The sequence below is a fragment of the Anopheles cruzii genome, chromosome 2 (genome assembly GCF_943734635.1).
Source record: "Anopheles cruzii chromosome 2, idAnoCruzAS_RS32_06, whole genome shotgun sequence".
In the NCBI taxonomy this organism is placed as follows: Eukaryota; Metazoa; Arthropoda; class Insecta; order Diptera; family Culicidae; genus Anopheles; species Anopheles cruzii.
The window spans coordinates 15,400,880-15,427,513 of record NC_069144.1 but is presented as its reverse complement, the minus strand read 5'-3'; the positions used below and the strand labels follow the sequence as shown (position 1 = coordinate 15,427,513).

Genomic DNA, 26,634 nt, shown 5'->3' with positions numbered 1-26,634 from the left:
CAGGTAATGCGTCATCAATCGGAATAAATAGTAGTCTGACGGGGCGATGTCTGGAGAGTAGGGCGGGGGGGTAATATGTGCCATTATAATGTTTCCAGGTATGTTTTCACGACTTTGGAAACATGTGGTCGAGCGTTGTTGTGAAGAAGGATAACTTTGTCGTGTCTTTCTGAGTATTGACGTCGTTTTTCCTTCAACACTCAACTCAGCCGCATTAGTTGTGTCCGATACAGGGCTCCTGTAATGGTTTCGCCTGGTTGCAATAGACAACGCCGAGCTGGTCCCACCAAATACAGAGCATCAGCTTCGAGCCATGAATGTCGGTTTAGCTGTAGATGTTGATGCATGGCCGGGAAGCCCCCACGATTTTTTACGCTTTGGGTTATCATAGTGTATCCACTTTTCATCCCCGGTCACGATGCGATGTAAAAAACCTTTTCTTTTTTGCCGTTCAAGGAGTTGCTCGCAAATGCAAAGACGCCGTTCGATGTCCCTCGGCTTAAACTCGTGCGGCACCCAGTATCCTAGTTTCTGGATCATTCCTAGGGCTTTTAGCCGATGCGATATTGCTTGTTGCGTCACGCCCAATAAGTCTGCAAGTTCCTGTTGCGTTCGACAAGCATCTTCTTCCAGCAAAGTTTTCAATTCGGCATGTTCGAACTTTTTCACCGGTCCGGGACGCTCCTTGTCTTGCACGTCATAATCGCCGTTTTTGAACTTGCAAAACCACTCCCGACACGTTCTTTCACTAATGCAGGCTTCACCATAAACTTCTACTATCATTCGATGCGCTTTAGCTGCATTTTTTTTAGCATGAAACGCAAAAAGCAACACTTCCCGCAAATGGCTCTCGTTCGGCTCAAATTGCGCCATGTTCGCACATGAATAACACAAAGCAGAGTGAAAATAAACAAACGAGATTTTGTGGAGTTGTTGACAGATGCCTCAACTGTCATTGCCAGGGTTTTGCATATTTTTATCGTTTAATTTGCTGCTGCTAGCACCGCCTATGGGAAAACGGCGGTTTTCTATTTGTACACCTGATATAATTTTTAATAACCGACTAATGAATTAATTTAATGTTCTATCAACCCAAGTTTTGGGTTTAACTATACTTGCAGTCAAATTGCAATCGAACGAGCCATCGGCTGGAAAAGGCGATTACAGGCCATTAGACGCCAGAAGAAACCGATCTCGCTACATTGTTCCTGATTTGTTTAATATTTACTTTGTTGGTAAGCAAAATGTTTTAGTTTTTGTAGGAAAACCCAATCGTTTTGAACCCATAGCGTAGACCGCTCTATGAAGCGATCAGTTAAGACAAAACCGTAGCACCGTAGAGGTGCTTCCATAATTGATTTTCAAATTACAACCTGTCCGTCGTGCGTGCCACTCGCGAATCAATTAACTGTCGTTCACACTCGTGGCACGAGTGTTTTTGTGTGTCACTTGCCAACAACCAATATGGTCGGGCAAATAAACCGATTGCATCCTCGCACCTGTTCTGCATCGCACCGCACGTGATGGTGGCGCGATGCTGCTCGAAAACGTGCCGGTTCTGAGTTGGTCGTTAAATTAAGTTTTCGACACGGAATCAAAAATCACGGCGTCAACATGTCCGGCGGCCATCATTGGAGGCTGCGATCACCGGTTCTGCTCAGTAACGAGAATGGTACGCCGTGTGTGGAGCCCAAAATCCGAACGCGCTCACAGAATGAAGCGGAAACACGTCATCACACGGACACGGCATTTGGGTGCGATTGGGTTTCAATTAAAAACTATAAATCAGTTTCAGCTCCACGCAATAAAAGCTCATTTCGTGATTCGCGTCGTTTTCAATGTTTTTCTTTCTCTCTGGCGCTGGCGCAACACGTCGGCACCCTTTTCGCCGTGGCGTTGCCGGGCCCGTGATCGTTTTTCCATCTTCGTTTCATTTTTCCTTTTTTCAGTTGGGATTTTTTGTATCGTTCGTCCTCTTCGAACCGGCCCGTTTGGTGTAGATAATTTTCAATTTTCACTGCAAATGCAATTCCTTCGGCTTTCAGCGAACCGGGTGGAATGTTTCCGTTAATTGTTTTGTGCGCCATTATTCCGATTGTGCAGTCACACGGCCCATTCATCAGTGCTGCCGCTGACAAGCTTTTACGCCATTAATTAGAGTTCGGTTTGGCCGGAGTTTGCATTCGGATTTATTCCGTTTTCGGTGGAGCGCCGCTCGTTTACATAAAAGCATACAACCAACTATCGGTGTTCGGATGTTCAGAAGTTATTCCCGGATTCCAGGCTCGACTGGATTGTCAGCAATTCATCAAACCCGCTGAATCGCTCACCCAAAAAAGTCCGACGGGAGCGCACAATTTCCCGGCGCTGTGCGTTTCCGCCATTTTCCCGACGGCTTTTTGATCGTCGGTGGCATTCGCCGGGTGGCCACTTCAGCGGCCCGAACGAATTTTCAACAAAACTGTGGGTCCGTTTCTTTTTTTGGTTATTTTTCCTGCCGGCCGGCCGGCAGATTCGTTGAACGATAAAAATTCGAAAAGCGCGTCGGCCGTAGTAATGGTTCTCGGGAACCAACTCAGTCCGTGCCGTGGGCGCATCGTAGAAAACTGAGAACAAGCTGGACAGTTGTTGTAGTCAGTAAAAAAAATCCTCCAAACTCTCCTGGCCTGGCCAGGTTAACCTGGGCCGGTTGCAAGGGGCCACCGAAAAAGGCTGCACCGAGGGCCAAAATCCGGCTCCGAAAGGATTCCCGGTGACTGCACTCTGCGATGATTTCGGGTAGCCGTAGGCCCTCGGATGACTCTCGAACTCCCCACGGCTGTGTGTGTGTGTGTAGCGTTTTGCTGCTGTTGCTTCCGAAACACAGGCGGTGGTGACGGGTACGGGTCAGAGGACGGACGGAGTTTTCCACCCTCGAGTACGCTCGCAATTGTTGCGCGACTTTACATAGAACCTCGCCAGACGCGGCCCACCCGCCTGCGTCCGGGCATTTTCCGGGTGGGGTTGGCCGGCCGGTCGGCCAGTGGAAACCCCGGCGGCCCTGCGGTATCGTCTGTCTCACTTCAGCCTCGGAGGAAGGTTTCGGCTTCGGCCCCTCGGGAAACGAACCTTCCGGGGACCACATTGTTTGAGTTTTCCCCCGAAACATCCGTTGGTCTCTTTCGATTCGGCCCGTTTTTGGGGAAAGTCCCAATTGTGCCCTGTCTCAGTCTCACAGTCCGGATCCGGCAGCTTTCTCCCGACGCTCTTTTCTCTCCTCAAAGCGCGCACACAGACAGAAACACAGTGGCGCACAAGGACACTCGGATGGATGGTGGATGTTTGTGTTGGCAAATTGGTGCACAGTGACACATAGTAGACACTTTGAAGCGAGTATCCTTGGCACCGTGACGACGCACACGCACACGTGGGCGCTACTGTACGTGTGTGTAACGAAGGGCATGGAAAATGGGACACATTTCCTGTGGAGCAGCAGCAGCGGTGGCAGTCGAAGCATTAGAATCGTTTTTGCTGGCCGCAGCCATTCCATTAGCCTTGTGGGTTCTTCGAATCACTGCTGCCGCTTCCGGTGATAGTTTCTGCCGGTGAAAAATGCTGCGGTTGGTCATAAAAAAACCCCGGAACGACGACGGGCAGAAGTTTGCTTTTCCGTTCGCCCTTTACTCGCAAATGGATCTTCGTTTGTTTTGTTTTTTCTTGCGAGGAACAAATTGCATCGTAGACAAAATGGCGTCAATCGCCGAAATCAAATTATATTTTGACAGGAAGTGAGTTTTAGGAACAGTTTCGTATTTCGACAGAAAACTAAGGAAGAATATGCATAATGGAATAATATGCATTTACACCTTGAACGCTGCTTACTAATAAAGAGTCGATCGAGAATTCGGATGCTTTATCGAAACAGAAGCGCCTACAAAATGATATTTGACAGCTCGATTCTAATTCGACCATTTGACACTGTAATATATTTTTCTTCAGTAACTCCGTGCCACGAACTTTGCACTTTGCATTTAAGCTTTTCCAACCGATTCGGTATAATCAACCTTCGTCCTTCTCCGGCAGTAGCAGCAGTAGCATCGGCAGCGACAGGGAGCGAAAAGTCATCATCTGCAGCACTCGGCTAAATGTCATTGGGCGCGCGCTCATAAGCATAATGGGATTCCCGAACTCGGCCAGCCACCCGGCGGTAACGGCGAGCGGTAAGCATTAGCATTCCGCGCGCCGGACGGGGGGACGACAAAAAGCTTTCACTCGTGTCACAGCTGAGCTTTTCCCATCGTTTATGAAGAATGTTGTTGTTGTTGTTTTTTTTTGTTGCGTCGCCTTCTTCGTTTGCGCGCGCGCTTCCTTCGAACAAACGGTGCCCGGGGCGGTTTTGACGGTGGAGCCACCACCAACCCACCGAGCGCATTAATGCGCAAGACACATCGGGGGCAGGAGGGAGGTGGCAAAAATATTCTCTTGCAAAACAGCACCTCCCAGTGCGTCCGCCCAAGGACGGTTCGCGCCAAAGGACGGTGTGCGCCATCCAATCTTCAGCGCCCGTGGTGGTGTGCCGGGCCGGGTGAAGATCCTTCGTTGGGTTGGCCCCGGGTTCGGTGTTTGATTCGAATTGACTTTTATGCAAATGGCGCCACGGCCGGGTTTGCAATAATGTTGCAAGCAAAGGTGAGCTTAGAGAACCCACCACACTGGAGCGGCTGCCGGGCGGGAAAGGATGGACAAAACAATTACGAGGCGAACAGCGGCTCCTTCCGCTGCGGCCATATTAGGTGGTGGTAATTATTAAAATATATTTATCCAAACAGTTCATTACAGCACGTTGTTTACTTTATGCTGCGCGCTGCTTAATGGTTGTCTAATGAATTAATTTAACAGCCTGCCGGTCGCAGCATCGGATGCCGACGGTGTCTTTTTCCGTTCATTAGCGCGTGAGAACGCGCCGGTGCCGGGCATGGGGCGTTGCTGGGGATGCCGCTTTTCACACTCCTCAGCCTTACGATCTGCGCGCGATCTTCTGGAGACAAGTTAGAACATAACAAAAAAAAAAAAAAGGAAACCGGGAAACGAGTTCCCCGACGATCGGAAGCTTGATCGGCCAGCCTGTGTTTTTTTTCTTCGCTCGGTCGCTTACAACTACAACTCGAAACCTCATCACCTCGGGGTGCTGGCGACCAAAAAAGGGAAAAAAGAAAAAAAAACGGGACCGTTTGTCGCGCGCCCTTAAGAAGCGCTCCCTTCGCGGGTTGCCTGGCCGGCAAAAAGAAATCAAAATTGGCGCGCTCACCGACACCGGCGACGACGATGGGACGACGACGGCGGAACATCAATCCTCGAGGCGTCCCGGCGGAGTCGGCAGGCTGTCTGACGTTATGTGACTGCCGCGGCGACTTCTCCTAATGTTTGGAGGCGATTTTCCGGCGCACCTTTTTGCGCCCCACACCCGTACTTTGTTCGCCCGTGTCGCGCGCGTTATCATTTTATTCCGTGCCGTTTACCGACCGTCCCGAGGGCTCGAGAAGGATGCGCGCGGATGTCCTTCGTTAAAGTTGCCGTTTCATGTGACATTTCTTTCCGAGGCTCGTGTGAGGCACACACATGCTGCGGAGTCGGGGCTCCACCAAAAGGCTCGAGGCGCACGACGACGACGACGGCGAGCGTGTCGGGCTCGATAAGTGACACACCGGCGACGACTAACGACCGAGGTGACAATCAAGTGCCGCCGCCGCCGCCGCTGCTGGGCCCTCGTACAATTACATGATCACGTGAAACTGTATTATAATGTTTTAATTCAATTGGTGTACGTTTGTTTTGCTTCGGTGTTGGGCTGCTTTACTCTCGCTCTCTCTCTCTCGCTTCCTGCAGCACCGCGTCTCCTCGGGCGCGCTGGGCCGCTCATTATCAGCTATCGGTCAAGGAGCCAAGGAGTCAAGCGCCTGCAGCGGGGACCCCGGACGCGAACCGTGAAGTGTTACACCGCCGCTTGGAAGATAAACTCAAATTAACGTGTAATAACGATGATTGCCATAATTAAGTGTTTATAAAATCGTACGACCGTAACAGCTCAATCGCGCGAGGCGCCTTGGCTCGCTCCAAATGGCCGGCGACGACGTCGACGAAGCCTCCGTGCACCGATGATCTTCAGGAAGTCACAACATTCTGCCACAACGGTGCCACCACCGAGTGACAGTTAGCTTTCCATTTCCGGTTTTTGCTATTACGGGTTCATGCGCCAAAGAAATCGAGATCACCTCGGTGCTTTGGAGTCGTTTCTTTTTTCCATTTCAGTGAGCTATGGCTTGTGCTGTTTGGTTCCTAGCCCCGGCCCGGCCGGACACATCGGATAGGTTATTTCTATTGGATCCGGGTACGGTCAGTTCTCTCGGTGGCCGGTGATTACGAAACCGAGATAAGATCGGCGGCTGGACGACGACGACCGAAAAGGCAAGAAGGCCTTGCCCCACGCTCCCATGGTAAGCTACACAACGCCTGCACACACCGTTACCGTTGGGAACACAGGACGCGAAAAAACAAAAATAAAACGGGCGGGCTGGAGCATACTGGCGGGCCGCTGTACTGCTGCTACTAAGCAAACATTAAAAGCTTCCCCGCGGGCTGCTGGTGTCCAGCAGAGAGGCAGCACCGGCAACAGAAAGAAATGGTTGTAGATTTAGCATTAGTTGGGTGCTAGAAAATTCTGTTTGTAGCGTTCGCCAGGCTGCCAGGCTGGAGATGCTGGCCTCTGATGAGGCAGCGCCAGCTTCGTCACTCGACCGAGAGCGAGCGACGGGCGGCGGTGTGGAGGAGGATTTTGTTTTCTTCATTTCTTGTGTTGCGCTTTGTGTAAAAGTCATTAGATGAGCCGCCAGCAATGGCTCCTCGCTGTGCTGGGGAGAATGTGTTTGCTGTTTTCTGTTGCAACAACAAATGGCGCTGTGGGACGCGATTGGGAACACATTACTCCAAGAATACGCCGTCTATCTGGCAGTGTTTCGGGAGGTGTCTTAAATGCTGCACAGAAAGCGGTTTCGTATTTAATTGGTTGAATTATTTTGCATGACGTGCGCGTTCGTTACAGCCAGTATGAGGCAAGAATTGGGTTCACGCCACGGAAATAATTTTAAAATAATATAATAAACTTATAAATAACTGATAGTCTTTAACATGGGTTCTATTGATCATTTCCGGTTTACGAGCGAAGAATTAGAATAGAAAGGACACATTGTGAACAGTATGTTCAAGCAGTCAACGAGCAACGTAGCCTGATTGACAAACTTAGAACTAACTTAGAACTAGTAGCGCAACTAATCACAACTGGCGAAACGAACGCAGAAGCAGGTAACCGGTACAGAGATACTTGAATAAAACAGTTCTTATGTAGGTATGAAAGCAAAAACATTACTGATTAAGGGACATATTAAAGTAGCGGGACTGATGAAAACCTGTTAAGTAACGGGTCAGTATGTCCCGTTAGAGACGACTGCGCAAAAATAAACCAGAGCCGAAAAGCCAAATTGAGAAAGGAGTGTAAGCAGGTAAGTCAATATGGTAAGTCAAGATCTTAAATGCGATAACAGCCCGAGCCTACCATTTACAATGTTCGAGTGATCGTCAATGCAATCAATATAATATTGATACGGCGGATGCATCACAACACAAGCATACTCAAAGATCTGACAGACAACAGAACAGTCATTCTTGGCCAGCGATAGTGTTTTCGTTTTCTTATTGGAGTTGGAGCTCCAAAAAAATTTTTTTAATTAAAAGTTACTGGCTTCGAAGGATTACAAACATTTTGTGTGTAATTCTGGAGCTCTCGAAACATGCTGGCCGCCCCGCGAATGTCGCCAATGTTTACGCGTTCGCTACAAAATGTGCACCGGCGACAGTTCCTGACTCGACAGCCAACAGCATAATAATCGTCCCGGCAATCGTTTAGCCCTCAAGTCTCAGGGCAAATCGGCCCACTTGTCGCCAAATTGATATTTCAACAAACAACAACTGGCCAGCAAATAATTGCTTAAACGGCGTCGTCGTCGTCGTCGTCACCGTCCACTTTCATAAGTCGCACGTCTCTCCCTCTCTCTCTCTCTCTCTCTCTCTCTCTCGGTCGGGTGGCGGCAGATTTAGCGCACGTCTAGCGCATGTGCGCATGATTTAGGGCTGATCGCGCAACAAGCCGCTCGTGCCACGCTCGCCGCGCCGGCCACGACGGCGAAGGAAGCGAACGCGAGTCATTACACAAAATTACCGACTCGCGCTCGCGGATCGCGGGATAAGGCGGTGCGGCCGAGGCCTTCGCCCCGTGTCGGATGGACTCTGCGCCGGCGTCCAGCATTAACGTGCCACGGTCTCGCCGACGATCGATTGGTCGTTGCGGTTCCGCTTAGCACGAGCCGCAACGATATTATTTATGGCGATCCTCGCGATCCTCGCTTGGGTTGGTTGGAACGAAGATGCACCACCAGCCCGAAGGAGCGCCAACTCCGAGGAGGGTCATCATGTCTGTCTGTCTGGACCGCGTGCCCGCCCGCCCGTTCGTGTGTGTGTGTGTGTGTGTGTGTGGCTGGGTGAGGCACAACATTTGCACTCCTTTGCGCGTGCTCAAATCGTGCGCGGAGGTTACGCGGGTCAACTATTGCCTGGTGACCTGTTGCCGGGCGCGACCGCCCAACGGCTTGGGCCCCGGGCCGAAAGGACCAACCCTTGGACGAGACCAATTTGTCGGGACGTCAGACGGGCGTTGCCGACGAGTGCGCGTACCGCGAACGTTGTGCGTGGACCATTTTGAGTGTTTGCAGCGATGATGATCGCGATGATCGGTGATCCCGGACAGGATGTAGACAATGTTTTATTTGCGATCCTGTGCTTCATGTGTTGGTTTGCCAACGATTGGGGTACGAAATTGGATTGACATTCGATCGGTTGCAATCGAAAGCGGTGCTGCTACCTATCACCGTCACGGAACGGGTCAGGGCCGCAGTGGTTGGGCTGCGAGCGACACACGGCAGCGGAAGACGAACCCGACCGCCGCCGGTGCCAAGATGTCAGTCGATTCTTGCCCGGTCCCGGTGGTTAAATAATTTCACCTTGGCTCCAAAGTGTGACAGGGAGGCTCGTGCCGGGTGTCGGGCCGCTCGTCGTAGCCGGATGTCATTCAGCGAGTGTGAGTCACTCGCCCCGTGGAGGACATTCAAATTACTGATAATTTTACATCTCATTATCTCACCCATTCTACCTTCTTTCCGAGCCCCACGTTCGAGAATCGAAGTCGTATCGATCGTCCCGAGACACCCTCCCTGAAGAACGGCCCCTCAACTGGCACGGCAGCATTATAAGTAGCGTTGTTCTAGCGTTGTTCACTTCCATTCCAATCCGGGCATAAAACATAACGAGCTGCCCTGCTTTACTGCCCTGCTGGGCCGAGGGGGGTGGTGCTAACCGCGACCGTTCCTCATGCAAGTTTTATCTCCGCCCGATTCTTCTGTTTTCTGTTTCTTGTTTTTTTTTTCTTCTGTTGTTGTTGCGGATCCCATTACGCGGCCTCCGAACCCTCCGATTTCGGATTTCTGCACTGAATATTTAATTTGATTTCTGTGTACCGACGATGAAAACATTTCCTTGCGCACCCAGGTCCAGGTTCCAGGTCCGCGCGGAGCAGTCGCCTTTATCTAGCGTCGGCGGTAGTACATAAGCGGCGGCCATTTTGGCCTTCGGGGCTCGGGACGCGTTTTGGCCGGCAGCAAGCGGCAGCAGCAGCGTCGCCAGCAACGACGACGCCAGCGGCAAGCATTGGAAGCATATTTCCCGCCCAACGCCTCGCCAGCATTGTCCGCTCGCCGCCAGGGAGCTGGCGGAGCCGTACGTGATCGACTGTCGGGTTGGCGTTTTTCTTGTTTCTTTTTTTTCCCACCCACCCACACACCCACACACGCACTCGTGTGGGCCGGTGGCACATACGCGCACAGTGAGCAGTGGGCCCTTCCAGGCCCAAAAGGCGCGTTACACCCATCGCTGCGGCTCCCATGCACACTGCTGAAGTCAGCATTCGTGGCGTAGCATGCTGTGGGGGCTGTTGGCAACAAAAAAACATCGAAGGATGCTTCGATGCGCGAGATATCGCGTTGGGAAGTAGAAGAAAAAACGAAAGGAAAAACAGTAAAAATGTGTCCCGAGTTCCCGATCCCGAGTGGTTGGCGCCGCGGTAAAGGAAAAGTTTGTACGGTGCACGGATTTTACCGAATTCGGCCATCCGTGGTCCGGGATGGGGCACCCGGCGGTTACCATTACACGTTACGGTGTGCCGTACAGTCGTGGACCAGAAAGAAGGATTTTGATTTGTGATTTGATTATTTTTATTAAAATTAGAAAATTCAAAATCTAATAATTAAGGAGAAAAAGGAATTACTTTTAATAGGTTCTCAAAATATTTTACTTTCAAAAGTAAATCGAATCATAATATATTTTAAGCGATTTGCAATCCAAACCGGGAAAACATGACTAAAGTGAAAAATGTAAGACAATTGCTACAAATTAATAATTAAATTCTATAGATTTTGGAATAATTTTTGGAGCTAACACAAGAGCAAGGAATACTACGAGAAACGATTTCAGAAGCTCATTTTGAGTCAAAACTGCTTCCGCCACTTTGGCTTCTAGGGCTTCCTCCTTCGGTAGCTCGACCTGCTGGACGAAGGACACCGTCGCGCTTTTGGCCGCCACGTTTTATTGCCTACCGATGTGTATACGGTCCGCCTGCGCCGACGCCTGCGGGGCCGAAAATGGCGAAAGCCATTTCATCGATACTGCCGCCGTGCCGTTGTTGACGACTTTTTCCCCAAAAGTACCTTGGACGTAGCCGTCCGCGAAAATCCGTCGAATCGCAGCCCGCCGAAGCGACGCTTGATTACATTTGCACTGCCGGGCTCGAAGATTGCGTTTCTGGTAGTTGAAGCATACAGGAAAAACAGGGCCCGAGTGCCCTGGATGTTTTGATTGTCAATCTCATGAATATGTGACACTATTTTTCGATAAAGGTGCTGGCGCTTTCGAAACGCCATCTTTACACCGGCGGCAGCAGCAGCAGCAGCAGCGCAGAGAAGCTTCTATTTATGGGTTCTACGCGAAGGCCCTTCATCACGTTCGCTTCTTAGAATTAAACACACAAAAGGACACGCAAACCATAACCTAGTTTCCGTTTTCGGTAGGATTCGCAAGGACCAAGGTGTCCGGGTTCCGGGCGCTCCGAGCGACTTCGATCGGATTCATCGCTTCCGGACGGGTCCGGACCGGCGGTGGCTGCTCCCCAGCACCCGTTTGCCTTGTTTCGGTTTCTCTTTGTGTGTGTGTGTGTGTGTAATATGTTGCAGGACGACGTCGGTTGGTTGGCGCAGAATTCGGCGGTAAGTAGAGATATATGTTAGAAAACAGCCCGGAGGCGGGTACTTTGTGTTGCTCGCAGTTCTGGGGTAATCGTTCCCGGGGACACACACACACACACACACAGAGTTGCGGCAGAATGTCCGCATATGTTTCTGTATCTGGCTGGCTGGTTGGATGGCGCCCCGGCACCGAGGCCCCTGGGCGCGTCCAGGGCGAATAATCCTGTGCTCTCGATGCCTTCGTTATGTTGCCGTCTTCCACCGTGGCGGCCGTATCTGAAAGGGCTGTATCGGTTCGGTCGGCTCTTGATTTTCTTTTTTATTTATTTATCAGATCCTTCGTTAGGAGCACGGAGCACCGGGAGGCCGGCTGGTGCGATTCCCCGTCGATGTCGTCATTTGACGACTGCCGGCTCCTTTCTCCCATCGGCCCATCGAGAGTTACGGGGCGGCCCCGCCACTTTTGCCCTCTTTTTATGCTTGGCCTTCCCTTCCATTTTGGTGACGGTGTCACCGATGAAGGACACCGTACGCAGACACAGCCAATCACCAACATACATAAAGGTTTCTTTGGCTCTCTGTCTCTTTCACGATGCAGCATCTTCATCTTGACTCGATGGTGTGTCCTTTTTGTGTCCCACGGAAGCTCGATGGGCTCCGTGACGGCCATGACACCTCGAATGCTCGAACTCCAACCGTGTGTATGACGCAGAAGAACCCAACCACCATAAGCTGATGACGAACGTTTTAGTCCCAAAAACAAAAAGGTATCCATTTCGAGGAGTGGGCTGATCGCCCACTCGGTTTCCGACGAGTGTCACATGCGTCGGCCGATGCTTTTGCCAAAGCCAAAGCACACAAATACTACGCTCTCGAAGTATTGTTGAATCTTCGAAAAAGTAGCATGGATGATGTAAATAAATGTTACTAAAACGAAAGTAACGCGATCAAAATAATTTGTTTTAAAAGAACTGTTTATTTATAAGTGGCTTCATTTTCGAAGGGGCAAACTAAACCCACCAAAAGCATTTCGCTTCCGATTGAGCCATTTCCGTTGCTGCTGACTCGGTAGGATCGTAAATTTTTCGTATCGGATCGGGGAAAAGCGTGTGGCGCATTCCTTCTCTGTTGCCAGCTGGTGTGACATAAATTGTGTACGTCCCAAAAATACGTGTAAACGATGTCGGGTTTACGGTTCTAATTTCGTGAACTGGTCGAATTTTCCCCATTTCCCCGAAATCGATCCCTAGAGAGACGGCCGAACGACGGTGGTCATCATTTCATCTGCGGCAGCTTTCGACTCAACCCGCCCGTTGGACGCTAAGCTCTGTGGTACACGCATAACCGGAACACCCGAAGGCCATCCGGAAAGCTGCTGCGCTGCTGCCTATGAACGTGTCCCGGTTAGGCCGTACATTTTAATGTTTTCGGTAGTAACAACGATAATGTGGCGGCTATCGTCATCGTCGCGGTTCCGGGAGCCCGTTCCTCGAGGATAGTGAAGTGATTATCTGAACGCTGCAGCGCATTGCGTCGTCCTTTATTACATTCCGACATTCGGGTGGCCGTCATAAAATGGACCAGCCGAGTCAGCACAAAACAAGCACGGACGCAGCACGGTCCTAATGTGACCCGAACAAGCGAATAAATGGACGACCGCAATGGCGAACGCATCATCACCGTGATCGATGATATTGCGTCTCTCGAAAGACCACACTAAGCTTTGGGTTGTTTTGTTGGTGGGGCTTTGGTGGTTTGCGGTAGCATAAAACACGGCCCTAGTCAGCGGGCCCGGCGGTACCAATAACGTTACACCCGAGATTCGGGTTCGGCCAGAGCAGAAAAACAAAGATTTATGCGCTCGCTGTGCCATAACGCGCGCACTGCGTTTTCCCGGCTCGGTTCTCCATCTTTTGGGTGTATTTTTTTCGGTCCCCAATCGCGTGGACGTGTAGTAAAACAAGGATGGACCGGACTCAAGGCTCGAATGGCGGTTACGCACCCGTGCACCACCATTCGGCTTAAAAAGGACCAGCACCGGATCGGAGCCACTGTGCATCACTCTTGGCAATAAAAGCCTGTGCGCCGGGACTTTGGGGCGCACACAAACACAACCACCATCGAGCTACCAACGCCATCATCATCATCATCATCGTCGTCGTCATATCGTCCGCATCACAAATCATCGCAATGGAGTCCCGGCCTACCCCGGGACACTGTATCCAAACTAAGCAGGCGCTCGCGCATTTTCGTCCCCTCGGGGGCCACATTTTCGGGTGGGCTTACAGTTTCAGCAGGAGAGACATATCATGCAGTTTTATGGATGGCTATGGGCCCGGCGAGGGGAGTTCATGAAATTCCGTTGGCCTATCCGTTGGCTTCCTTCGTGTCCGCCCGAAAACGGTAGAATCGACATTTCAGCCGTAGACGTTCGACATTTTTCGGTCGAATGAAAAGTAACGAAGAGCCTCTGTGGCCCGATGGTTTTTAAGGTTTTCGTTCACACTACAATATAAATGTCTGTCCTTTTTTCCTTTTTAAATTTATTCGAGTTTATTTTATTTTTGAAAAAAACAGTTCACCGGAAAATGAAACACTGTTAAAAGGGGTACTGCGTTTGCATTGATTTTGGTTCAGTTTCTTTAAACGCGCCGAATGTCCTCTCGGAATCCTAGCCAAATCCGCAGAACGCACCACAGAAAAAGAATCAAAGTTAGAGATCCAAACTATATATAAAATTTTGCTAAAATAAGTTTTAAAATCTAGCTTCGCTTCTTATTGAACGTCCCGTTAGAGCGAAGGAGATCCGTGTGGTCCTTCCCGTTGCCAACGCCAACGATTGCGGGATGGCTTTGCGTTGTCAAATTCGTCGTCCAAATGCCGAATCCCGAAGGTTGTCATGCCAACGACAAGATACATCATTTTAATTTGATTGAAACGCACCATCCTCATGTAGGAGCGCCGGTTTTCGTGGAATTAAAAACATTGCTCGAAGGAAAGACCCGGACGCAGATTTCACTGCGGTCCGCACAGAACCGCGACGCGATGCGTGTGTGTGTGTGCGTGTGTGTGCACACGCACTGATGCGTATTGGATTCAGTTTTAAGTCCCCGGTCCTGTGCTCCTGTCAACAAATCATCCGCGAACGGAATGGAGTGGCGGCAGCGAAAAAAGAAAAGGTTAAAGGTAAACAACGGTCCTAATCTCTCTGTGGTCCCGATTCCCGTGCCCGTGGCGAACCTGCGGACGAACCATCGCATATGGGCTAATAATGGTGAAGTGCTGTTCAAAGGATTAGTGCCAGTCTCGTGATACGGGGCCCTTGTTTACCGATTTTTTGTCGCTGTGAACGCTGAAGAGCTTCCCGACGGAGGCTATTAATCGGTGGCTATTAATTAGAATATGTTGCCCAACATGCACCAGGTTCCAGAACCGCACTTTTCTTCGTCCTTTCGCAACATCTGCGAGGTGTCCTCGGCACCCTCGCCACTCACAGAAAACAATCGCAGGGGAGAGGTTCATTGTCGTTTCACACAATTTTAAATCAAGCATGGAAAGCAAACAAACACGCGACCGAAACAATCTCAGGACTTGAGGCCAGCCGGAGTGGATTGATTTTCTTCTCCGATCGCTGATAGGATCAATTGGGGGGAGAACGGAGAAAAGATCAACTTAGAACGCCAATCACGCGGCTGCTGGTGCTGATGGTGAGACACACGCATCTCGCTGGACCCGGTCCCGGTCCTTATGGCGGACGCCGGCAGAGCCCGACCCTGCCCGGAGATTCAATTTACATTTCAAATGTGAATTTTCTTTCGGCGCTTTTTTTTCTTCGCTCTCTTATTTTTCCGACGCTCGAAGGGAAAATTCGTAACGAAAGTGGACCTTCGAGGGACGTTTGCAGTTTGTGTTTCGTGGAAATGTTAATGCGCTCTTTCCACCGCGGTCGGAGATGTGCAGAAGATTTGTATCATTCTGATGGTCTTTTTCGCTGGCTTTTCTTGGAACTTCTTGATTTTCGGTACGGTTTGTTGGGAGAGGCGGCGGGAGAAAATATTGTTTGTTGCCCCGCCCGGTGCGTGTCCGCCTCGCGCTCGCTCTGCTGTGATTTATGATAATGATTACGCCCGGCGGAAATCGTATTTCGCCCCTGTGCGCGTGTGTTTTGTTGTTTGGGCATTTTCTAAATTCCATCCGAAGGCAACGACGGCGGCTCGGCCAGTTCGGTGGCCGCGAGTCCTGACGCTGCTCCCGCTGCTCCCTGATATTAAAAAGTCATAACGCGCCAGCCACCCGCACCCGGTCGGTCGTCCGGGGGCCTTTTGGGAGTCCTGGTGGTGGTCCATTCGAGACCTCTCCCAGGTCTCCCAAGTCCGGCCAACGTTCCGGGTGCGCCCGCCGCAACTTGGTAATGTGATTTTAATGATGATTAAACAACATTAGAATGTTGGTCGAAAGTTTTTCCCTTCTACCCGAAAGCGCCAAACTTTAATCTCTGCCCTCTCAGCGACCGAGCGGCGTTGACACGTGTTGACTTGGAGCCTTGTTAAGGACCTTCCGGGGGGGTCAGCAGACCATCACAGAGCCGAAGCCGATAATCGGCTGCCGCCGGAACTTGCTGCTTGACTTGACAAATTCTCACCCAACGCAAAAAGGACGATCGTTATTGGGAATGGGCCAACCCGAGGCAGTGAGTTGCCAGTTAATGTGACAATCGGTTTGACAAATAAATGAACAAACGGCACGAGGGTGCCTTCGTTCTTTGCAAACCGCCGGTGCGATCATAGGCTCAGCTGAAGGCGCACACACAGTGCGAAATATAGATAGGGCCATGGCCGGAATATCCTTCAATCAGTCTGTGTGTGTGTGTGTGTAAGTGGCCGGGCTCTGGTCATGCGAGGTGGAATGTGACATCTGCAAACATCGCGAGCATGAAGCGCCCACCACCCCGAGGATCGATTCGGGCGACGGGGCGTTTGTGGACAGATTTTCCAAGCAAGTTGTCAAATTCACCCTTCAGGTTACCCACAGCGACATTTAATCCTTCATCAAAGGAACTCCGCATACGCACACACGCAATGGGTTGTTGGCCGATTTACTTCTCTCACCCCTTGGCCGCGTTGGATGGGGCGCGTTGTCTGCTCTTGAACTCTTGATGTTGATTTCATGCTTTTGCGTTTGTTCCGGGTTTCGAGTGCTTTCGTTTCATCCCATCACCGCACAGCGGAAGCAGCAGCAACAGAGCGAGAGAGAAAGGATATGTTAATGAATAATGGGTGTTTCACAGAGAACACGTAAAACGTTAGAAACTATTTGCTAATGTGTCCTGATCGATAAATTTACGAACATTTAGCGAAAAATGTGTGTTTATGTGATAATTTTATGAGCCGTTAGCTTCCTTCCTGATTTACCTGTTTTATTCCGCTTAGTTCACTTGTCCACTTGATATCACGCCTTTATGCTCTATGCTGAGCCAACCACCAAAGATCGGCGAAACCGGACGCTCGCTCGCACCCGGTACCCCGGATATAAATTGAATCCCAAATTGAGGGTGTAATAGCGTATTAAATAGTTTGGTTTTACAGTTTTAAGTGTGTCACCCTTGCAGGAGGGTGGTCCGCTAAAAAAAGAAACTTGAACTCGGAGGGTTGGACTGCGTGACCGGGGAAAACCCGAATTGCACTCCAACTGTGGATGGATTTCGGTTTTATCGCCCTCGTTCTGTGTGCGGAGGGGGTTTTGGAATTAGTTTTTTCCTTCTCCTTTCCGTGGCCCGTGTTTACACAGGCCCTACAACAAATCGGGTTCCCGAACACCCGTCTGTTTCGTTTCACGGTGTGACGCATTTTCTAGTGTCTCGCTTAACTCCACACGCCTCACAGGAAACGTGGAAAAGTAATTTTTCACTCATTTGCAGTGGGAATTGGAAAACGGGAAAAAAACGGTCGGGGAAGCGACCGGCAGCGACTGGCGGACTCTCTCGCCCGAGAAAAAGATATCAAAGTCCTAATTTCAATTACGGCAATTGAGTTATAATAACAATCATGAAGCAATCGCACATCAGATGGGCCCACAACAGCGATTTATCTTTATTTTTCGCAGTGCCACTAAAATGACAGCCAAAATGGGGGTCTCTGGCCGAGGATGACTCAAATTAGATCACCAACGATCGCCACTCGGACGTTAACGTCCGTCCGTCCATCGCGCCCCGATGGGCTCCCACCGCCCGACTGCCATTAGCTGCCACCGCCGGACTCGCTGCAAACTTCCGCCTAATGACAATGGTATTAAATCCAAATTATCACTAAAGAAAACTAATCGCATCCCCCCCCCGGGGCCCAGGAAACCGTACGCCGCGCTCTACTTTCCGGATGAGCATTCCTTTTCGGCGGAAGACCCGACTCCGAAGGCACTTTCCACAGGGCGCCAAAGATTTAATCCTTTCGTGCTCTCCATTCATCGGCTTCTTCGGATGGTTCCCGTACCCTTATTACGGGCCAGTCCGGTCCGATGAACTCCGAAACGGCCTGTTTGCTCGTTTTCAATCCCGGACCTCGATTTGGGAACTAATTATAGGATACCGGTGCTATCTGGTTGAGGTTTGAACGACATAATTGGTGCACCCCGGTGCAGCTTATAATGTTTGGCGCAAAGCGCGTCAAACGACCCACACGCGTGAGACACATTCAAGTCCGGGGCCACATGAGAAGAAACGGTGCCTCTGTTCGGAGTGTCGCGCTCTGATGTTTCTGGACGTAATCCTTCAATAGTCTCATTTTTAATTACACTCAAAGCATTCAATTTGTGAAACACACATTGGATCAGCGATAAACCCCCGGCCCAAACGCAGCATGGTGGCCGCGCAAGTAATTGTACTCGAATTGGCACGCTTTGCCGGTGCCGAAAGGACACGTTCGGCCGATGGTTCGGCCCAATTAACGACCTCGCCGCGCAGTGGGTACAAAATAAAATAATGGCAGGCGTGAATGAAGATGAACACACATACTTCCGGCCAGGTTTCGGGCGGTTGACTTTCAGGTCCGGGTTCGAGACGGCACCGCAGGCTCCGGCGAGAGGTCGTGCCTTCTTACGCCCAAGGCGTTCGGTGTGAATTGCATGAAAATAGTCGCGTGGTTCTTTCGTCTGGCAATACGCAACCCTCAACCTAACCACCAACTGGCCACTTTTCTGGTAGCCTCCGGGGTTAGCTACCCTGCACAGGGTGAACAAAGTCGGCGTAGGTGTGTGGGGAGGGTATCGGATGTCACTTTCGACGACGCGAGATTGACGCCAGTTTCGTGGCGGAGGCCTTTTTTTCGTCTTGGCACTTGGTTAGCTAACACGAAAAAACGGAGCGTAAAATGTTATTTATTACCCACGCGATACGTAGTGATTATCGATTGAGCTAAATCATAGTGCGCACAAATGTCAGCCCGGCCACCGTGGGCCACGTATTGCGTAGCATGTGGTTTTTTGTGATTAAAAGGGCCACCGAACGCGCTAACCGAGAAATGTGTGGTGTTAGTTACGGTTTCGCGTAACGAACAATTTGTGGCACCACACAACTCGCTGACGGTGGGCTACTGAGATGCATTTGCATTATAATGTTCGCTTTTTTTCTATGCCACCTCCGTGAAGTGTTGTCCACAGAAACGACCACCAGAATGATCCTACGAACGACTGAACGCAACACATGTTATCCAAGGAGCGATAGAAATTGGTTCTTCCGGTCCGAAACGACGGAACCGAGGTGCTGAGAATTTTTTTTTTCGGGACGTTTCCTTTTTTACGTGCCCTTATGACCTTTCCAAGAATGTAATAAGCATCCGTGACGATCTGTTTGTGGGAATGTGAGGGTCAGCGCGTTAGCAGAGTTTCGAATAAAATTTAAAACGGTCGAACAATTTAAATATTCACTGCTTAACTATGTTATTAGTTACTGGTATCTATTTAATAGACTTCTCCGTGACAAATTTTTGACGCATGCCGACCATTAAGTGATCTTGCGCCTGCTGCAGGACCAAACAATTGCCACTTGATGTCCTCTTATTAGCGACCCGTCAGTAAATTATGATACTTACCCCCTTAAACGATCGCCAGGCGTTCCATTATTAATCGTTTATTCATGCGTATCATATTCCCATAATTTGGCTGCTTATCGTCGCCGAGCGCGGCCTGGTGTCAGTGTTTAGTCGCGGTATCAGATGACACCGATCCGCCGATTTCTTACAGCACCAACTGGTCCCACGGGACATGGCGCAAGGCCTCGAACCGCATTTGACGCTAAACTGCATACATAATCCCATCACCGGCGTGTGTGTTTGCCTTCTTGCGGTTCCACGCACAGGCACCAATTTGCATGTGTCCCAGCGGATGTGGCGCCGCGTCGGAGATGTAATGATATCATAATCAAATTATGTGGATTATCATTAGATTCGCTCGGCCGCATTGCTTTGTCTCTGGCCGCTATGGAGGCATGAAATAGGTTTATGGATGCAAATTATTGCCTCCATTCGGGCGGGTGTGTGCGAGTTTCTTTGGCCCAAAATAGTGTGGCACAAGACGGCGGTTCTTGAGCGCCCGGGCAGAAGATACGAATATCATTAGCGCTAACTACCGGGCGGGTAACTAATTGGATCATTGGCTTCCAGTTTGGGCCCATGGGAAAACTATGTTCTTTGCGTCGCGCCTACCTACCGGCTTGTTGTTGGGTTCAGTTTTTAAACCTTGAATCGGCCCTTCATTGCGCTGGCAAAGGCCAAAAGTTTCAAGAAAGGCAGGCAAATTTCACGCTTCTCAACATAAGATCTTTTTCACTCGCTTTCGTCCTTCCAGAAAATGCTGGGTTGAGTCTAATCCTTTGCACAAACAGCTTCAAACAACGGCGGAACGTAGATATTCGGGGCCACGTCTGAGTTAGCGAGAAAGAGGAAAGTAAAAATTGTCCATAGCTGTACTTGGCTACGCTCCTGCTGCATAGTTGCCTATCCTGCCCGGACCCGAAACCGATCCGAACGAAGGGGAATCCTAGGATAATCCAATTTCGATCGTACACAAACATATCCTTAGCGGCTTTGTGACTCAAACCTCTGGCTCCGGCTGCCGATAAGCCGAAAATAATCTAATAACATGGCCGCACAACTTTAGACTGCGCTTCGCTCGGTCGGATGGCAGAAAGGTCTGCAAAAGGACGATGGACATTTTTTGTACTTCTTGTATCTTCATATTTAATGTAAATAATGGAAAGCAAAAAATTACAGCATCTGAAGTGCAACTATGAGACAACTTTTTGGGTGCCAGCATAAAGCACAAATTTAACACAAATTTATGAATGACATTCGTTTTATCTGATCAGTTGGAGAATAAAATGCGCTGCAATGTGTCGCAGTGACGATTCGAATAAGCTTATTTGAAAGTCTGTTGGGAGATTGTGAGTGGAAATTTGAATTCATCATAACTTTACACTTTTCTTTACGATAATCCTTTTTGATTTTTAATTAATTAATTGTAAATTAAATTCTTGTGAATTGATTTATTGATTGTGAATAGAGCCATCTATTGAGAAAAAGTGGCGGCGGTCAACTAAAGCTGGGACACCGACGTAATTCGTTAAAATTTTATGCTTTCGTTAAATGTTTGTTTCGTTGAACATAGATGGCGCCGTTGTCAGTAATAAGGTAACTCGCAATTTATCATTTATTTTGTGGGTATTTCGCGTATTTTACGTACTTACGTTCCATTCCATCAGTTTGTGCATTATTCGTATCGAAAATGTTCAGCCGAAAGCACTGCTCTATTTTAAACCGTTTTTACACCGTTTGATTTGAAAGGACTTCCTTTGAAACGCCATGGAAATGGACTTTGTATTGTAAACAGCGCCTTGAAAACCCGGCTGTCATCTGTCACGGCCCGGCTGAAAACGCGCCAGGATCAGTTTCAGTTTCCGCGGTCAGTTTCGTTGGTGTTTGTTTCCGGTGTTTCCGGTGTTTCCGGCGTTGTAATTCACATACTCGTTGATGTTTTCTTTGATTCAAGTCGCCGCGTGCAGAATTGACCATGTCGCAATCAATTATCGGAAAGATTGCTTCGGTTTCGCTGCAGAACTTTATGTGCGTGTTAGGTACGCGTTTGATGTGGTTTCTGATGCTAATGGCCTTTTCTTTTGTTACTTTCCGCCAAACAGCACATACGACACGGTTGTGCTTTACCCGGACGAGTACCTCAACGTTATCCTGGGACCGAACGGAACCGGCAAGTCGGCGATCGTGGCCGGTATCGTGCTGGGGATGGGTGGCAACTGTAAGCTGCTTTCGCGGTGTGACAACGTAACTAACACTATCTGTTCTCGTGCCTAAACCGTGCCCTAATCGACGTTTCACTCGCTCCCCTTTTCAGCTCGAAAGTTACATCAAATACGGAAAGGACAGCGCCACTATCCGGATCTCGCTCTACGAGAACAAGAAGAGAAAAGTTCGCTGGTTCTGCCGGATGTTCGACAACAACAAGAAGGACGTTTTTGAAATCGATTCCGTGAAGGTGTCGCATAAAGCGTTCCTCGCGCAGGTGCGATCGTTTAACATTCAGGTGGACAATCTGTGCCAGTTTCTGCCCCAGGACCGGGTACAGGATTTCACGAAGATGAATCCCCGCGAACTGCTGCTCAGCACGCAATCGTCCGTCTGCACGCCCGAGATGAACGAATGGTTTACGGAGCTGAAGGCGAAGCAGAGCGATAAACAGAAATCGTTTAACCAGCGGAAAACCGATGCCAGCCGGATACGTGAGCTCGAGACACGGGTTGCCGATCTTGAGCAGCAGCTGGAGTCCGATCGGGCACGGCAAGAGTTCGAAAAGCAGATTAAAGTGTGTGAAGCACGAAAAGCGTGGCTGGAGTACGAGGAACAGTTTCACCTATACACGACCACCGTCGAGGACCAGAAGCTAGCGGCCAGGTAGGGAGCGTAGTGCAGAAACGACGACACACTGACCGATCACGGTACGGTGTTCCGCTTGTTTTTCAGATCGTTCAAGGACAAGGAGAAAGAGTACAAGGCGTGCAAATCGGAAATGGCCGATATACTGGCGAGAAAAAAAGACCTTCAAGATGCCCAAAAGGACCAGGTTTCGGTGGCCGAACGTTCGACGAACGAGATTAACGAGTTGGAGGACAAAACAGAAAGCCTGGAGGATGCGTTGCGCAAGCAAACGCGCGAAATGCAGGACACACTGGCCAAAGCCGGCGAGCGCCAGTCGGAGCTCGATGAGGCGAAGGTGCTTCTCAGTGCGGTCGTACAGGACTGTGCCGATGCGGCCAAAGCGCTCGGGTCCGAGGAGGAAGTGCGTGAACAGGTCGACACGCTGACCGAAACGGAAGCCAAGGTTCGCAATGAGAGCGACCTGCTGATGGGACGGCGAAATGAATTGAACCAAAAGATCGACACCGATCTAAAGCCGGAAATGATGAGCATCCAGCGCAGCATCGAGTCCATCGAGAATGTGGCCAACAATCGGCTGAAGGTTCTGCAGGCACGCTTCACTGGCACGTACCAGGCGGTGAAGTGGTTGCGCGAGAATGGGCACCTTTTCCAGGGTAAAATCTATGAGCCAATGATCCTCGAGCTGAACGTGCCCGTTCCCGAGCATGTCCAGTTTCTCGAGAACACGATCGGTGTGCGGGATTTGATCGCATTCACGTGCGAAAAGACGGAGGACATGAATCTGTTTCTTCGGCTTGTCCGCGAGGAGATGCGCATCGAGGGGGTGAATGCGATACACAGTGGGCCTGCCGACAGGCTCAACTACAAAGCCAAATATCCGTTAGCAAGCTTAAAGTAGGTAACGGACCCGACGGAACTAGGATGGGCCATGTGAATCTAGTTTGGTTGTGTGCTTTCAGGCGCTTCGGGTTCCATTCGTATCTGATTGACATGATCGAAGGACCGTTTCCAGTGCTGAACGGGCTGTGTAAACTGTACGGCCTGCACAACATTCCGGTCGGGAGTCAGGAGTCGTTCAAGTACGTGACATCGTTGCCGGAAGAGATTGTCGTCTTCTTTACGCCGACGAACCGCTTTCAGGTGTCCAAATCACGGTACACCGGCGAAAAGTCCACCCGGAGCGATGTGCTGCGGACACACAATCTGCTTAACCAATCGACCAACCAGAAGCTTCTGGACGAACGGCGCCAGCAGCACCAGCAGCTGGTGCGCGAGTGTGATCGGATCCGCAACCTGCGGGGTGAAATCGAGAACCAGATCAAAGAGCTACAGGAACGCTGCACCGAGTTGTCAAGCCAGAAGCGCACCCGCCAAGAAACGTTGGCCAAGTATCAGCAAACGAAGCTGAAGGTGAGCCGCCAGCAGGCTAAGTGCAAAGAGCTTAGCAAGCGGCTGATCAACGAGGACGAAGTGAGGGACAAAATGCAACGGTCCTGCCGCACGATCATGCAGCAGATCGTCCAGAACCAGCGGACGAAGGGGGCCGCTCTGTTCCAGCACGTCCGGGCGATCGTTCAGCAGGAGCTGCTCGGAGAACGGTTGCGCATCTTTGTGGAGTCCCACGCCGAATCGGAAAGCAAGTTCCACTCGGTGGAAGAGGGCTTTCAGACGGCCAAACGGACGCTCGCCAATGTACAGCGAAAGCTGGAGGAAACCAAGGAGAAGGCGAGCAAAAAAAATGTGCGCGCAAGATCCCTGACCGCCGGGAAGGCACCCGATAAGGCGGACTTTCCGTACCGCGAACAGTTTGCGGCGCTTCCGGACGAGCTTGAGGCACTCGAGACGCACCTGGATGATCTGAACGTGCGGTTCGAATGCATGCCATCGGTCAGCAAAGACACTGCCGAAGAGTACGCCCATAAGAAGCGACAGCTTGACCAGTTGCGAACCGGAGTGTCCCGTTCGGAGAAGGACGCGGCCACGCTAGAGAGTGAAATGTCTTCACTGCACAACCGCTGGTACCCGGAGATATGTCGAGTGGTGCAGAACATTAACCTGCAGTTCTCGCACTTTATGAGCCGGATGGGTTTCGCTGGCGAAGTCCAGCTGAGCCGAGACGATGAGGTAAGCTATGGTGGGGCTCTGACGGCTATGCGTTGGCCATCCTAACCAGCGGGGGGGTTCTTTCCGGTTGTGTTTCAGCGCAACTACGATGAGTACGGTATTCGGATCTTTGTCAAGTATCGGAACAAGGAGAAGCTGTGCGCACTCGATCGGAAGCTACAGTCGGGTGGAGAGCGTGCGGTCGCGATAGCCATCTACACGCTGGCGTTGCAGAACATGACACAGGTACCGTTCCGGTGCGTGGACGAGATCAACCAGGGCATGGATCCGACCAACGAGCGGAAAGTATTCGACATGCTGGTGGAGGAAACGTGCCGCGATGGTCAATCGCAATACTTTTTCGTTACACCGAAGCTGCTGCCGCGACTCACCTATAACGAGAAGATGAATGTGATCCTCGTGCATAACGGCCCGTACATCGAGAGCCCGGACGTGTTTCTGAACGCACAAAAGTAGCACAGCGTAGTGCGGACGTAGCGTTATCCGGGTTCCGTTTTTATGCGCCTTTGGACCCAGTTATGAACTTTCGGTAGCATCGTCAATTTGCTGACAGTTTGTGTTCGGTCCGGCCTAATAAACTCGTATCGCTGGACGTTTCTTTCTAGTTCGCTAGTTTGGTGCGGTTTCTTTCATGTGTCGCCAGGTGGGCCAGAAAAAAAAAGTTTCCCATCTGGCCGAACCTACTTACCTACGGTTGTCGAAAAGAGAAACAGATTATGGCGCATTATTAATGTACGCAGCACGCGCGGTATCAGCACCGCGCGCCCTGCTCGCGAATGTGATTTCGATGTCGGTGCGGTCCGCCGGAACTGGGTGCCCAACTTTCTCGCTAACGATATGCGCGCGCCACCAGGGTGGCGACAGCGGGACCAGGCGAGGCTTCGCGGTTGATGCACTTGCACCGCGTCCCCAGCGTAATGTGTGCTGCGTGTAGGAATTTGTCGTAGCGACGCGATGCGATAGCGTCAGCGAACGAACGAACGGATCGCAAAGGAACCGCAACGGGTTTTGCGCCAGAGCAGGTTTCGCACAGCACGGCGAACCACTTGTCAGCTTACGCAAGGTGCCACTTAGGGGTGACCATCCGGGTGCTTGGGGGACCCTCTGGGTGGCGTGATCGATTGAAAGGTTGCCGGTGACGCGCGGTGCAAGCGGTGAAGATGTACACCCGAACGAGGCCCGCGTGGCCGCAGTGCGTTTCGCTTATCGATCGCGCGTTTAAAAGTGGCCCAAAATAGCGCGATCCGGCGACCGTTTAGTGACCGTCCGCCGACCCCACGGTAGAGAGCGTGGGGACATAGAAGCTGGCACGATTTATAAGAACACGACACGAAAAGTCAATTAGAAAAGCGGCGAACCGGGTGTCGAAAAGTGTTCGCCATCAGAGGCGATTGCCGATCGATCGATAAGCCCGCGGGCTGTGGATCGAGCGGTAGCGGTGTGTTCGTCATTGCGCCGAAGCTGTCATCTCCTCAGCCGGTGGCCCGGGAGGCCTATCATGCCGGATGCTCTCCGGGAGTGAGTCGCACGCGGTCCGCACGACGCACACGCACACGGGGCCCATAAAATTAATCTTATTAGATTGCCGGCTCCCGCGGCAGGGGAGCGCCAATTATGCTCGACCGCGGCGCCCGCTTCATTTAGATCGATCGTCGCGATGGTTTGATTTAATTGTCAAATGATGATGATGATGCTGCTGCTGACGGTGCGCCCCATAGGGTTCGACGCGAATGATGTCGCGCGCCCATCACGAGGCACCATGGGTAATTGCGATCGATCGGTCGCGGTCCTAATTATCGGTCGGACGCTCGTGTGGACAAATTACTCGTCAACGCTACCATTATCAAACCCCGGCACCGATCGGCATAATGATGATCGTGAAAACAGTTACCCAGTGGCCGTCGCCAGCCGTCCCGCTCCCTGTTTAAATGGGGCAAACGAAGAGAAATTTTGCCCCCAAGGATGCGCGCGCCGCCGCCGAGAGCACCCGGAGCAGCCGTGTACATTAGGATCAATCAAATTCGATCGTTCCAATGGCGCGTCCACGCTAATGGTGGCCTCCCGTGGCCTGCCGAATCACGTCACTTAAGACTCCAATTAGACTCCAGCTCGAAGGGTTTCGCTTCCGGTGTCGCCGCATGTCACATCATGTCTCGCAGCGCAGGCGATAAGACGGGGACGCCAACGAAACG

The 26,634-nt window shown here is 50.9% G+C and overlaps 1 protein-coding gene across 1 annotated transcript; it reads left to right on the top strand.

The window, feature by feature from the left end:
- Positions 1 to 21,377: 21,377 nt before the first annotated feature.
- Positions 21,378 to 24,923, top strand: LOC128267293 (structural maintenance of chromosomes protein 5). The gene is made up of 6 exons (XM_053004099.1): positions 21,378 to 21,490; positions 21,565 to 21,706; positions 21,777 to 22,333; positions 22,403 to 23,212; positions 23,278 to 24,442; positions 24,521 to 24,923. Exons 1-6 carry the CDS (start codon positions 21,438 to 21,440, stop codon positions 24,896 to 24,898), a joined length of 3,105 nt encoding a protein of 1,034 aa, XP_052860059.1. The 5' UTR covers positions 21,378 to 21,437; the 3' UTR covers positions 24,899 to 24,923.
- Positions 24,924 to 26,634: the final 1,711 nt, after the last annotated feature.